We start from the raw sequence: 14,870 nt of genomic DNA, 5'->3' as shown, positions 1-14,870 counted from the left end.
GGAATCCCTGAAGAGGCTCTTGTGGAGAAGGAAAAGAAGACGCAGAGTTCCCCTGCGGTGCAGCAGGTTAAGAACCCAGTGTTTTCACTGCAGTGACTCAGATTCGATCCCCGGCCTAGGAGCTTTCACATGCCTTGGGAGCAGCAGCCTCCCCACCCCACCCCCAAACTGCTCTATTTGTTTTCTTAAAGCAGCATTGAGAATGTAAGGTTCCAATGAATAACAATTTCTAGCGGGGGAGATCTGGACGCTGAATAAAATTCGTTCAGTATAAAGCGGGAAAAGGGTTCGGAAGATTTCTTTGGGCCCCAGTTGGAAGTCGACAGGTTGAACCGAACATCCCCTGCGATGAGAGCCTCCAGAACACAAAGAGACTGTTTATAGGCAAAAAGCAGGCTTCTCAGTTTTATAAATTCTTGAAAACAATACCTACTGTTTTCTATAGTTGGATCGTAGGAGTCAACAAATTGGCCTTCGACAAACTGAATCGTCAGCGAGGATTTCCCTGCAAAGAGAGCAATGGTCAGTACATACCGGCATATTCAGATAAATCTGAGTTCTACTTTTTTACCAAAAAATACTCTAGAAGGAGACAAATTCATTACTTTGCTTTACACTGCAGGAATTTAACCCATGAAGCTATTGTGACAGAAACACTCCTCTGACGCTGACCAATAAGCACATCACATACCCTGTTAAAAGCAAACAAAACGCTTGCAGTTCCCGCTGTGGTGCAGCAGAAACGAATCCGTCTAGGAACCATGAGGTTTCGGGTTCGATCCCTGGCCCCGCTCAGTGGGTTAGGGATCCGGCGTGGCCGTGAGCTGTGTGTAGGTCGCAGCTACAGCTCTGATTAGACCCCTAGCCTGGGAACCTCCATAAGCTGCAGGTGCGGCCCTAAAAAGACCCCCCCCCCAAAAAAAAGTAAACAAACCCTTAAGTAAGGTGTAGGCTAAGTTCATCTCTGGTGTCCTTGGAATCTGGCTCTGGATTTTGAGCTCGAAATTAATAAAGCACGACTGGTTTCTCTGGGCTCTTTCATTTACAGCTGTTACAAGTGTTACCAAGTACAGCTTTTAAAAAGGATAATCTGAAAATATGTGATAAAAACCTATTTTAAAAATTTCTTGAGGGTAGAAATCCTCTCTCAATCATTGAGTATCAAAGGCCTCAAAAGGTTTGGCACAGAGAAGACAATAAAAAAGCGCTCTGACTTCACAAAGTCACCAGAAATAATTGAGCCTGTTTGTTAACAAACAAGAACCAGAGCCCTAAGTTCTCACCACACTACCATCAGCTAAATTTCTCCTGGAGGACTTCAGAGCAGGGTACCCAGTGAGGCAACAGTGCATCAAACACAGTCACATTACAACCGCCCCTCCGTGTCCCGGGCACACGGTGGTTCCAGGACCCCCCTCAGACCCCAAAAATCGGAGGATACTCAAGTCCCTTATACAAAATGGTGCAGTATTTGCATATCATCCATCACATACTGCCATATACTTTTATTTATTTATTTATTTTTTATTTTTATTTTTTTTGTCTTGTGTCTTTTTATGTTGTTGTTGTTGTTGTTGTTGCTATTTCTTGGGCCGCTCCCACTGCATATGGAGGTTCCCAGGCTAGGGGTGGAATCGGAGCTGTAGCCACCGGCCTACACCAGAGCCACAGCAATGCGGGATCCGAGCCGCGTCTGCAACCTACACCACAGCTCACGGCAACGCCGGATCGTGAACCCACTGAGCAAGGGCAGGGACTGAACCCGCAAGCTCATGGTTCCTAGTCAGATTCGTTAACCACTGCGCCACAACGGGAACTCCCCCATAGACTTTTAAATCATCTCTAGATTACTCATGATACCTGATAATACAATGGTAATGCTATGTAGATAGCTGCCAACACGCAACAAATTCAAGTCTGGCTTTTTGGAATTTTCTGGAACGCCCCACCCCCAATATTTTCCACCCAAGGTTGGTTGAACCCCTGGATACAGAACCTGTGAATATGGAGGGCAGACCGATTTTACTGCCAGGAAGGAGGAAGTGGTCCCTCCTCAGTTCCACCCCAACCCCTCACTCATGCATCCTCAGAGCGTTGGTAAATACACACTTGCTGTGCCTCGCTGAACTCCCATCTCAAAGGACGTGCGGAGGGCTGAGGTATGACGTCCCCCACCCGGGGGGGGGGGGTAGGGCATCCTCCTCCAGACCATGGCGAGGTGCCTTCACAGGTGGCACTGTGTCTCCACACCAAAGCCAGTGCCCAGACACTCAGAAGTTAATTATAAGCGAGCTTAAAAGCAGGGGCTGCTGGAGACAAGCAGAAACCTCCCAAGGTGGCAGGCCTACTCACTCCTCACGAGCAGCTACTAATACTAAGCACAGTGCAAAGTGTCTCCAGAATTACTGAAAACTGAAACACTCTCTACAAAGCCATCTACAAGAGCTTTTGAAAATTAAATGTTATTTCCATGTAAAGTTCTCACTGCCATCAGAATAAATCCTCAGCGCCTAGCCACGCCCACAATACCAGGCCCTCGGGCCCAGACCCCCCCTTCCCTAACCTCCTCTGCTGCCACTCCCTCTTCCCCCACCTGCCCAGGGTCCAGTCACATCCTTTGGGCCCTGCCAAGCCAAGCATGCGGCTGCCTTCGGGCCTTTGTCCTGGTGGTGCCCCCAGATCCCTGAATGCACAGACTCACTTCCTCCATCATTCTGGTCTGAGCTCCATGTCCCTTCTTCGGAGAAGCCTCCTGGAAGATCACCCTGCCTCGGGGGTGCCCGTTCCTACCAGTCACTCTCACAGCCACCTTGCCTCTTGTTAGTGCCTCAAGTTACCTAAAATGATCTGTTCACTAATTGGCCGACCAAGCCCAGCCCAGTGCCTGGCACATCGCAGACACTAGGGCTCAGGCCTCCAGAGGGCACTCCGCACACTCAGGTGCTGCAGGAGATCTCAGTTCCAAACACATGACTAGGAAACACGTATCTAGTCTGTGCTGATGTCTAAGCACGGGCCTGCCTGTGACACAGGGATGCACGGTGGCCCAGGACTCCGCACACTTCAAACAGACTGTGTTCCAAAGAAACCTTGTTATAGAAGCTAATCCATACAGAAGCATTTAGCTCAAAGTATAACAAAACTACTTTATGTAATGAAAGCAGCAAGGAAAAAAACCCTCTTTAATAAAATAAGCAAGCAACTGAAAAATTTCAGAAAGAAAGTTCTTTAGAGCTTTTGAAGTATTAAAAACATAATTAACAATGATTTTTATAACTTTTTAAAAGTAGACCTGGGTTAAAAATAGTGAACAAGGAGTACCCGTTGTGGCGCAGAGGAAACGAACCCGATTAGTATCCATGAGGATTCGAGTTTGACCCCTGGCCTTGCTCAGTTGGTTAAGGATGTGGTGTCACCAAGAGCTGTGGTGTAGGTCGCAGAAGTGGCTTGGATCCCTCGTTGCTGTGGCTGTGGTGTAAGCCGACAGCTGTAGCTCTGATTTGACCCCAGCCTGGGAATTTCCATATGCCACAGACGTGGCCTTTAAAAAAGGGAGTTCCTGTTGTGGCTCAGCAGGTTAAGATTAGCATCCCTGAGGATGTAGGCTCTATCCCTGGCCTTTCTCAGTGGGTTTAAGGATCCTGCATTGCCACAAGCTGTGGTGCAGGTTGCAGGTGCGGCTTGGATCCAGTGTGGCTGTGGTGTAGGTGGGCAGCTGCAGCTCCAATTTGACCCCTAGCCTGGGAACTTGCATATGCTGCAGGTGAGGTCCTAAAATAAAATAAAATAAAATCGTTTCAGAAAAAATAAATGATTTATGTCTCTCTGAGTTGACAAACACATCTGGGCATGTGCTGCTTTTCCATTTATTTCAGATCCTTCCTGTATTGTTATAACATTTCTCCAAAGAGTTAATCTGGAGTTGAGATTCTCTTCCGATTGTACCAATTAATGCAACTTCTGAGAGCAGGATCATTGTTGAAATGTCTTCATGAAATTATTAGTGTTTCAGAATCTGGGTTTGGTAAGGACAAAACCCAAAGGATGAAGTTCTGAGGGGAAAAGTTTTCAGGTGATCAAGGGCTGCTTTCCAGGGGGAGAGTGATGAGGGGGTCCTTAAAGCCAGAAATTACTCTAACCGGACTGAGACCACTGGGAACAGTGGTGGTTATTTACTAAGAATAATTATCATCTGGCGCTGACTTGCCAATATGTCAACGTTTCCTTATAATTCTTTTTAATGGAAACAGCAGAAAACAGCTGCGTCCAGTCTGCAGATGTCGCTTCCTGGCCCTTCTTAATTCAAATAATTAATGATCTCCCCTCAGGGGAGAGTCCAAGGATGAGAGACCCAAGGGAGACCCAGCTTTTTTCAGTCTCTCTTCTGCTAATGAATAGTCCCTTTTCTGAGGCCCAGTCTGATTGAGAAATCCAGCTTGCTCCCTAAGGACCTGGAGTTTTAAATCTGGTGTCCCAGTTACTCCTGAAGTTGACAGTGTGCTTTCAACCTGCACTGTGACTTGGGTTGAACTACACTGTCTGCTTTTGCCAGAATAATTCCTTGTGTTTTCAAGTTAAATGTTCTTTTAGCCTGTCAAATAATTGACGCTCTTTAGGCTGTTGAGACTTAGCTGTGCTGGTAGAGAGAACTAGCTAATCCAGTGTTTCCTACTCGTTTCCCTCCTCTTTGGGGGAACTTAGCATATACGTCATATCCCCTTTCGTTCACTCTTTGTCTTTTTTGTTTTTTGCTTTTTAGGGCCGCACCCAAGGCATGTGGAAGTTCCCAGGCTAGGGTTCGAATCAGAGCTACAGCTGCCAGCCTGTGCCACAGCCATAGCAATGCCAGATCTGAGCCGCATCTGCCACCTACACCCACAGTTCATGGCAACACTGCATCCTTAACCCACTGAGCAAGGCTAGGGATCGAACCGGCATCCTCATGGATACCAGTCAGATTCATTTCTGCTGAGCCACGATGGGAACTCCCCACCTCAAATTCTTAAGACCACCTTATGGGACTCCAACATAGAAGGTAGCTAATAGTTTTGCTTCATCACCACTATTGACCCAACTCCCCAGCACAGAAGGAACCATCCAGAAGGCTCCACCCTGACATCGGCACCTCTTGACGATGGATGGAGAAGCAGCATGTGTTTCTCCCAGCACCCTCACTTTCTGATTCCCACCACCTAACCCAGACCATCTCTAGGAGCCACGCTTTCAAACCAGGGGTTGCAACCCACCAGATCCTGCAATCAGTATGCTGAGCTATGCCCAGAACTGTTTATTTTTTTTTTGGCCACGCCCAAGGCATACATAAGTTCCCAGGTTCCCAGGCTAGGGGTCGAATCAGAGCTGTAGCCCCTGGCATAAACCACAGCCACATGAGATATGAGCTGCGTCTGCGACCTACACCACAGCTCATGGCAATGCCGGATTCTTAACCCACTGAGCGAGGCCAGGGATTGAACCCCCATCCTCATGGATCCTAGTTGGGTTCGTTACTGCTGAGCCACAACGGTGACTCCCTAACCAGGACTGTTTTTAAAGCAAGGGCAAAACCAGAATGGGCTGCAAATAATAAAGTTACCATGAAACTTTTCAGTTACGTAGCCGTTTATGACCGGGCCGCAGTATAAAATGTATTTCTTACTACAGGTTAAAGCCAAAACAGTTAGATACGTACTACTCTGGTTCTCCAGAATCGCCAAGCTCTACCACCACGCACCTTCCTCCCTATTTAAGCCCCAAGATAAATCACTGTGCAAGACTCTTCTATCAGAACCTGCCAATCTCCTTCCTCTGGGCTCTCTGATAAATCCTATGATCTTAATCTAATCTTTGGTCTTTGGGGAGCCTGCTGAGCTCAGCTGCAGAAAAAGTCCACAACGGTGTGGCGCGGCAACTATTCTCAGGCCGTGGCCTCTCCCTGCTCTGTCCTCTCTTTAGGAACTCTTTCTGCGGGTGTCCCTTTCCTCCTAAAGCAGTCAAGTGTGGTCCCAGCAGCATCACAGGGTAACTTCGTACAAACGCAAATTCCCGAGCACCCCCAAACTTGCTAGATAGGAGTGTTAAGCGCCCCACTCACTGGATGCACCCTAAAGTTCAAGAACCACTCCACGTAGGTGACAAGTTCAAACTTAACTGACCCTTCTAAGTCACCCATCTCCACAGGGTGTTCCCACCTCCCCTAATTCCTCCCAGCAGCTCAGATCCCAGCATTTAAAGAACACACAACGTGGGCCAGGACCTGGGATACAGCCACGATGATGAGGTGGGGCCTAACCTTAGCAGTCACCTGCCGGGACCCTGCTGTCCTCGACCACCCTGTCTTGGCTCCAGGCACGTCAGACAGTGTGACAGGAGCCCCAGGGGTGTGCGGTGGAGCCGGTCCGCCCAGCGCTCTCTCGGTCCTCACCTCGGGGCAGAGGAAGAGGTCAGCACGCCCGTCCCTCCCCCAGAGACTGCTCCAGCCCCTGGGTCCAGATCCCAGGCCCTCCTCCCAGCCTCCCTTCCTGCGCCTGAGCTAGTTCTCAACACACCCCGCGCTCCTGTCCTGGTCCACCAGCTCCTCGGCCACCGGGTTCGCCGCGGGGCCTCGGAAACACTTGGCGTGTTTAGCAGTGCAGGGCGGCGCACAGCGACTCGTCCCCTTCTGCTCTCAGTGCCACTGCCCCCGCTGGGCGCTGCAGCTGCTGGGGCTGCGTCCCTGACACCGAGATGAGTGCGCGCGACAGAAAATCACCGTCCCTTCAAGCTCTACTCCCCCAACCAAGGGACCTGTGCGTCCTGATGTAGCCGGAACATCATGCCTGACGCAAGGTCTGACAAAGCCTCCGGTCTGAGGAACCCTGAGGTTTTTAAAAAGTCAGGTAAATAGAGGCTAGAGCTAAGGAGGCAATTAAGGAAGAGAAGCAGCTCCTTCACTTACAAATGCGAGGGCGAGCAGGGGCCCCCCGCAGGGGAGGGTACTGAACAGACACGCGGCGACGTCCGGCTGCCAGTGGCGGTGGCCCGGGACAGGCTGACAGGGTCAAGCTGCGCACCCCGCCAAGTCCCTGCAGCTAAAGGTGACGCTACAGGCACAGAAACCTCGACGGCTAGTTCCATCAGTGACTCCATCAGTGACGGACAGAACCGCGGGACGCTTCACTTTGCAAACAAGGTGATGAGCTCGACAACCCGTCCCAACACTTTTTTCTCCCAGTTCTGCCTCCAAACAGCTGTATTTTTCAGTGTCAGGCTTCCTAACATTTCATTCCATTTTGAACCCCGAGTTTTCAAAGCCCTGACTATGGATGAAATCATTAATTGACTCAAATATCTATGAAGCAGCTATTAGGTTCCAGACAGGTTTCTAGGCGCTAGGACTTGTCAGCTACAAAGAAAGCCCCTTCCTTGGTGTGTAAATTCTAGTCAGGAGGGATTTAAATAAAACAAAAAAGACGTAGCAATAAAGGCAGTACACTGGAGAAAAGGCGTATCTATTTCTTCTAAACAAGGACTACTGACATATGGCTATAACAATTACTATGATTTTTTATTTTATTTAAAAAAATTTTTGGCCGTGTCTGCGGCATGCCAAAGTTCCCCGGGCCAGGGATCGAACTTGCGCCACAGTAGTGACAACGCTGAATCCTTAACTTCTAGGCCACCAGGGAATTCCAAGCAAGATTTTTTAAACTAATGAATGAGAGAATGGACCCAAGCATCCATGATGAGCAGCTACTACTGCCACAAAAGGAGAAATAACCAGACCTTATGGGTCTTCTGATGCAAGCACAGACCGCTATCTTGGAAGCAATCTTAAGGAGGCTGGGGAAGGAAAAAGAAAGCAAGCACTTAAATCTGACTGAACTGCTGGATTTAACTGCCAATTTACAGAAATAACAGGGGACAGATGCACGTCTTAAATACTATGGGAGGCGAAAGCAAAACCCAGATTCTGGGTAACATTTCAGGGCCCCTATGAATCAAAATTTCTAGAGGCAGGACCCATGCTTCAGTATTGTTCGAACTCCTCCAGGGATTCCAGTGTTTGGAAGTATGAAAACCAGCGTTCTACAGCAGCGCTGCCCTAAGGTTAAAGAAGCAGCAGTTCGCCCAGGGCTCCTGTTCAAGTGCAGGTTGTTAATCCTTTTCCTCGGGGGTGGGGTGGGGGAGGGGTTTTCCATTTCCACCAAGCTCCCCACCCACAGCGATTTCCAAATCAGGTTCTGAAGTTGAGGACACCGTCCTCAAACTTAGCCACATTCTGGAATCACCTAGGGAATCCCCCAAACAACTGGCTGGGCCTCGCCCCCAAGTGATTCTGACTTAGTTAGTGCAAGGTGCAGCCAGGACATGGGGATTTTTAAAAGCGCCCCAAGTGATTCTAATGTGCCACAAGCTGGAGAACGCTGTCTTAAAGCCAAAGTCAAGGACAGAAGGAAAAAAGAAAGAGAAATGGAAGAAACCGTGTTGTTGGTCTGACCGACCACTCAATCAATGGCTTGTCTTCCATTTATGGAATGAACACCCTTTCCTTATTTATTTATTTTTTTGGGTCTTTTTGCTATTTCTTGGGCCGCTCCCGCGGCATATGGAGGTTCCCAGGCTAGGGGTCGAATCGGAGCTGTAGCCACCGGCCTACGCCAGAGCCACAGCAACGCGGGATCCGAGCCGAGTCTGTAACCTACACCACAGCTCACAGCAATGCCGGATCTTTAACCCACTGAGCAAGGGCAGGGACCGAACCCGCACCCTCATGGTTCCTAGTCGGATTCGTTAACCACTGCGCCACGACGGGAACTCCCCTTTCCTTATTCTTTAAGCCAGGAGGAGAGAAAGTATTTCCCAGCCAAAGCATCTAATTGATTACAGTATTATGACGACAGAACTGCGATATTAGTATCTTCTTCGGAGGATCACTCAAATCCCTCTTCCTTCATCTGGTAAATTTGTATTTAGAAGAAGAGGAATCCTCTCTGCTTTAAGAAAAAGTACTCATCACCTGACTTTACAAACTCACTCTTTACTGAAGTCTTCTCCTAACTGACTTGAATGATCCTCGTAAGATGCCAGAGCCAGAAACTCAAAGCTGTTGACCAAGCATGTGGAGGCCATATTTTTGTGTTTGGAATGGGGGTGACAAATGGGACAGGACACAGTCAGATTCCCTACCCAGAGCCAAGCAGGACCCCTATGGAAGGCTCCTGGGCTGGGGCCAGATGAAGGACAATGAACAAAGCCAAGAGAAAAGAGAGGGTAAAGCTGGGGAGAGGGCTGAGGAAGCAAGAGGAAAACAACGCAAACACCAACCTGCAATCCCAAATTCCCAAAACCCTCTTATTACTAAGAAAAAACAGCCATCAAAATAATAGGAATAGGAGTTCCCGTCGTGGCGCAGTGGTTAACGAATCCGACTAGGAACCATGAGGTTGCGGGTTCGGTCCCTGCCCTTGCTCAGTGGGTTCACGATCCGGCGTTGCCGTGAGCTGTGGTGTAGGTTGCAGATGCGGCTCGGATCCCGCGTTGCTGTGGCTCTGGCGTAGGCCGGTGGCTACAGCTCCGATTCAACCCCTGGCCTGGGAACCTCCATATGCCGCGGGAGCGGCCCAAGAAACAGCAACAACAACAACAACAACAACAAAGACAAAAGACAAAAAAAACACAAAACAAAAAAAAAATAGGAATAGGTAAAATTTATCTTCTAAAGGTCTGCAAAATATGCCAAGAGTTTCCAGAGATTATCCACCGCACCCTTCTCCTTTTAAAAACTTAAAATAAGGATAAGCAACGCGATCCTGCTGTACGGCACAGGGAACTCATCTAGTACTTGCGACGGAACATGATGGAGGATAATGCGAGAAACAGAACATTCATTATATATGAATGACTAGGTCACTTTGCTGTACAGCAGAACATTGTAAATCAACTATAAAGAAAAAATAAAAATCTTAACAAAATAAAAATAAGGCAAATTAAACATGATCAGGTGAATATGAAAAACCTTTTTTCACAAACACTCTAACGTTTAGGTAACATCTTTTGAAGTAAGTTCCCACTACTTCACATAAAACACATTTCAAGTGAACAATGGAGTAACTGTGGGAACCACCACAGGGCACAAAGTACTGACGATATAATAACCATCCTTCCCCATTTCCAGGACTCCATTTATTCTAAGAAACATCATCTGTGAAGGGCAGCTTGGGGGGGGGGGGAAGGGCGTGACGACAGGACACTAGTAAATTAGAATCACAGTATGTCCTGGCATTGAGGAAATCAGATGAGTAGAACCAAGACTGTGGCTTAAGCTTCATGAAGTGAATCCAGGTTATGGCGTGAAGCCCAGCTGTGACTCTGGAGAAGTTCACCCCTTTGTGCCTTGGAACCCTCATGCATGTGACGACTAAATGAAATCATCAATGTGAGGCATAGCACCTGGCACCTGCCCATGGTTATTAAATTCTAGTACAGCATTCTAAAGTCAATAAAGCTCTGCCCAAATCACGATCAACAAAATACACCTTGAGGACACACACATCACCTGATTTCATTTATTCCATAATAGAGTCGATGATAATCTGAATTCTGAAAAAGAGGTCAGTACCGTATACCTGACCGCCACCTACAAAACCCCTGCAATCTTAACAGCGAGAGAGGCACCTGTGTGAAATGCATGTACGCCCCCCTCCAGAGGACTGGAAAGTGTTGTTGCGGCTGTTTTAAAAGAATCACCAAAAAGTTTCCATTTGATCTTATAATAAAAGCCACTGGAGACTTTCCACTCCAGAGAGGGACATGAGAGGATTAAACATTAGGAAGATCAGGATGAAATTCCGAAAAACGGACTAGAAAACGAAAAATGGGAGTTTTTACTTGCTTCAAAATAGGCTTATTACAAACCAAAAGAGGAAAAAAAATGGAAAATTAATCTGCAAAGGAAAAAAGAAATTGAGAACATTTTCGGAAGTATGTACTTGATTTTCAGACTCGCTAGGAGACTATGGAAATCCAGACAGTGTCATACTGGCATGGAGGAGATTCACAGATTAATGGGACAAAATACAGGCTCCCCAAATAGACCTGCAACTGACTCCGGATAAAGGTGCAAAGGCAATTCAAGGGAGAAAGGACAGTCTTTTCAAGAACTGGTGCGGACATAAACAGAGGTCAAAAAAGACAAGAGCGGAGTTCCTGTCTTGGCACAGTGGTTAACGAATCAGACTAGGAACCATGAGGTTGCGGGTTCGATCCCTGGCCTTGCTCAGTGGGTTAGGGATCCGGTACTGCTGTGAGCTGTGGTGTAGGCTGCAGACGCGGCTTGGATCCCGCGTGGCTGTGGCCAGCGGCTATAGCTCGGATTCGACCCCTAGCCTGGGAACCTCCATATGCTGTGGGAGCGGCCGAAGAAATGGCAAAAAGATGGGGGGGGGGGGGAAAAAAGACAAGAGCGAGCCTGCCCATATCCCGAGCATGCCCCATACACAAGTATTGGATACAAAGGGGATCGCGGACCAAACTAAAACCCAAACCATGAAGCTTATAGGAGACATAGGAGAAAATCTGTGTGACCTCGACTTAAGATTTCAAAATTGCAATTCATAAAGAAAAAATATTGGCCTTTATCAAAATTAAACTAGTCGGCAAAAGATTCTTGTTAAAGGGCTGAAAAGAAGCCACAGACCTGGAGGAAATACGTGCAAAACACAGTATCTGACAAATACCATGTATGAGGATATATAACAAACTCTCAAAATTCAACAGTAAGAAAACAACCCAGTTAAGCATATGAGCAAAAGATCTGAACAGTTTAAAAAAGAGAATATTCAAATGGAAAGTAAGCACATGAAATGATGCTTAACATTATTCATTAGGAAAATGCAAATAAATCACATTGCGATATGACATACCTAATTAAAAATGTCTACAATAAAAAACACGGACAATACCAGTACTGGAGAGGACATGGAGCAACTCATCTCTCTGGTGGGAATGCAAAACACAGCACAGTCTCTTTGTCTCTCAACAGGTGACTGGATAAGCAAATCATGTTAAATCCACACAAAGGAACACTACTCAGTGATAAAAAGGAATGAACTACTGCCACACAACAACAACACCGATAAATCCCAGTGGGATTCCATCTCTCTTACATTCTGGAAAAGACGAAACTGCAGGGACAGAAAACAGAAGCGGGGGGGTGGGTGGGGGGGTAGGGCTGACTACAGAGGGGCACAAGGGCATTCTGGGGGTTGATGGAACTGCTGTTCTATGTTTTGTGGTTGTGGTTACATAACTATGCGTTTGCTAAAACTTAGCCATACACCAAAAGGGACACATTTTACTTTATGTCAATTGTACCTTAAGTTTAAAAAAGAATCTTTACCTCATACACAAAAATTAGCTAGAAATGGGATCAAAGACTTAAGAGCTGAAACTATTAAATTTCTGGAAGGAAACATGAGAAAATCCTTCTTATCTCCAGGTAGGCAAAGATTCCTTAAATGATAAAAAATGAATAAACCATAAGCAATCAAACTAAAAAAAAACTCTGATAGAGTGGGCTTTATCAAAATCAAAGATTTTGGCTTTAAAACCCAAGAAAATGAGAAGGAAGCCATGAACTAGGAGAAAATATTTTATATATATGAAAAAGATTATTCAGAATATATATACCTCAATAAAAAGAACCCAATCACAAAGACTAAACACTTGAACAGACGCTTCACAAAAGAAGATAAACCAATGACTAAGAAGCCTATGAAAAGATGCTCAGTGCCATTCGTCACTGGGAAAATGTCAATTTCCATGGCCTACCCATCGGTACAGCTAGAAAGATTGACAATGTCAAGTATCATCGAAGAGACGTCTCATCTGTTGCTACTAGAGTATAAAATATAGGTACAAATGCTTTGGGGAAATGGTAGTTTCCCAGAAAATTATGTACTTAATGTGACCCAGCAACCCCATTCCCAGGTGCTTACCAAAAAGAAATGATTGTATGTCGACAGACACAACAAATGCTCATTACAATTTTATTCTTAGTAGTGAAATACTGGCAACAACAGGTGACTGCAGAAACCAATTACAGTACATTCATACAATGGAATACGACACAGCAGTAAAAAGAAACTACTTACACACGTGACAACCCAGATGGACCTCAAAACATGATGGATTTTTTCCCCCCTTTTTATGGCTGCACCCATGGCATATGGAGGTTCTCAGGTCAGCAGCTGAATCCAAGCTATGCCAAAGCCATGGCAATACTAGATGCGAGCCACATCTGCGACCTATGCCACAGCTTGTGGCAACGCTGGAACCTTAGCCCACTGAGCAAGGCCAGGGACTGAACGAGCATCCTCACAGACACTACATTGTGTTCCCAACCCGCTGAGCCACAAGGGGAACTCCCGTCGTCAGATTCTTAACACACTGTGCCACAGCGGGAACCCCAAAATATTTACTGCTTTTCGCCGTGCAGAATAAGATGGTCATTATTAGCCATGCAACTGTAGGCAGCTTTCCTGGTCTCTTTCCTCGTTTGTAAAATAAGGCGTGACATTTATTAAGGACTTATTACATAACCACATATCCTAGATATATTTTCATTTAATCCCACTCTAGATTCTAATAATTGTATCTAGTACATTAACCTGAAATCTAAGAAAATGATATACAATGACAACTACTTAGGCTAAATCCTCAAACTCACATGAAAAAATCAATAAATATAAAAATACACATACATACCCCACTGCAGAAAAGTAGTGACTGTTTCAGTTACGCATAACAAACACCTCAAAAGTGAGTGGCTGAAATCAACCTTTTCATGTGTTCCTGATTCTACAATCAAGGCTGGGCTTGGCTGGCTCCTCTGCTGGCCTTAAAGTCACCCCTTGGCTGCCTTGGCCGGTGGGTGGCTGGGGGCCAGACTCAGCTGGGAGGACTAGACCTTCTCCTTTGGCACGTGTCCTCTCCAAAGGTCCCTCCCCATGTTACGCAGAAGCGGAAGCTTCTGAAGGCTGGAAGCCTGGCACTGGCCCATCATCACCTCTGCAGATCCTGCTGGTCAAGAGCGCTGCAGGGCCATGAATAAGTACCAGGAAGGTGCTGCTCTGGGAGCCACCGAGAGAGGGACACCGGTAAAATGGACCGGGTCTGCAAGCAGCAGAGAAAGATTGCAGAATCACCTGGGTTGTGAATGGACCACAACCTGAATATATCATCATTGTTACAAGTGCTAAAATAACGGAGTTCCCGTCGTGGCGCAGTGGTTAACGAATCCGACTAGGAACCATGAGGTTGCGGGTTTGATCCCTCGCCTTGCTCAGCGGGTTGAGGATCCGGCGTTGCCGTGAGCTGTGGTGTAGGTTGCAGACACGGCTCGGATCCCGCGTTGCTGTGGCTTTGGCGTAGGCCGGCGGCTACAGCTCCAATTCAACCCCTAGCCTGGGAACCTCCATATGCCGCGGAAGCGGCCCAAGAAATGGGCAAAAAGAAAAAGAAAAAAAAGTGCTAAAATAACAATGAACTGTATGAAGGTTTCTTGAACGATGTGTGCCTTACACAGTATCAATTTACATGCTTATTAAAGTATCGCACCCACTTTAGTAAAAAAATGCATAGTTCTGCCTATAGTGGCATTGGATATTGTTGCTTTTTTGAGGGCTGGGTAAGATGTATATATATCACCAAGGAAGCCTTTTGAAAAAATAGACTTACCTCACCACTCTAATTTTAACAAGGGTGCATAAGGAGTTCCAATGCGTTCTGCAAAAGTTCTCCCCGTGATTCTAATATGCATGCCTGTCCCCACAGCTCCAACACATACAGATGAGGGCACGTGATGAAGATAACCCAAATTTTAATTTTTCACC

At 46.7% G+C, this 14,870-nt stretch overlaps 1 protein-coding gene across 1 annotated transcript in view; it reads right to left on the bottom strand.

Annotated features, from left to right (window-relative positions):
* The window catches only part of RHEB (Ras homolog, mTORC1 binding), a 42,629-nt gene that overhangs the window by 18,858 nt on the left and 8,901 nt on the right, over positions 1–14,870 (bottom strand). The window contains exon 2 of the mRNA XM_047762948.1: positions 434–505. Coding sequence (XP_047618904.1) covers positions 434–505 — 72 coding nt within the window. The remainder of the gene's footprint in view (positions 1–433; positions 506–14,870) is intronic.

This window comes from Phacochoerus africanus, chromosome 16 (genome assembly GCF_016906955.1).
Source record: "Phacochoerus africanus isolate WHEZ1 chromosome 16, ROS_Pafr_v1, whole genome shotgun sequence".
In the NCBI taxonomy this organism is placed as follows: Eukaryota; Metazoa; Chordata; class Mammalia; order Artiodactyla; family Suidae; genus Phacochoerus; species Phacochoerus africanus.
Note: the sequence above shows the minus strand (reverse complement) of the source record. Positions and strands in the feature narration are given on the sequence as shown.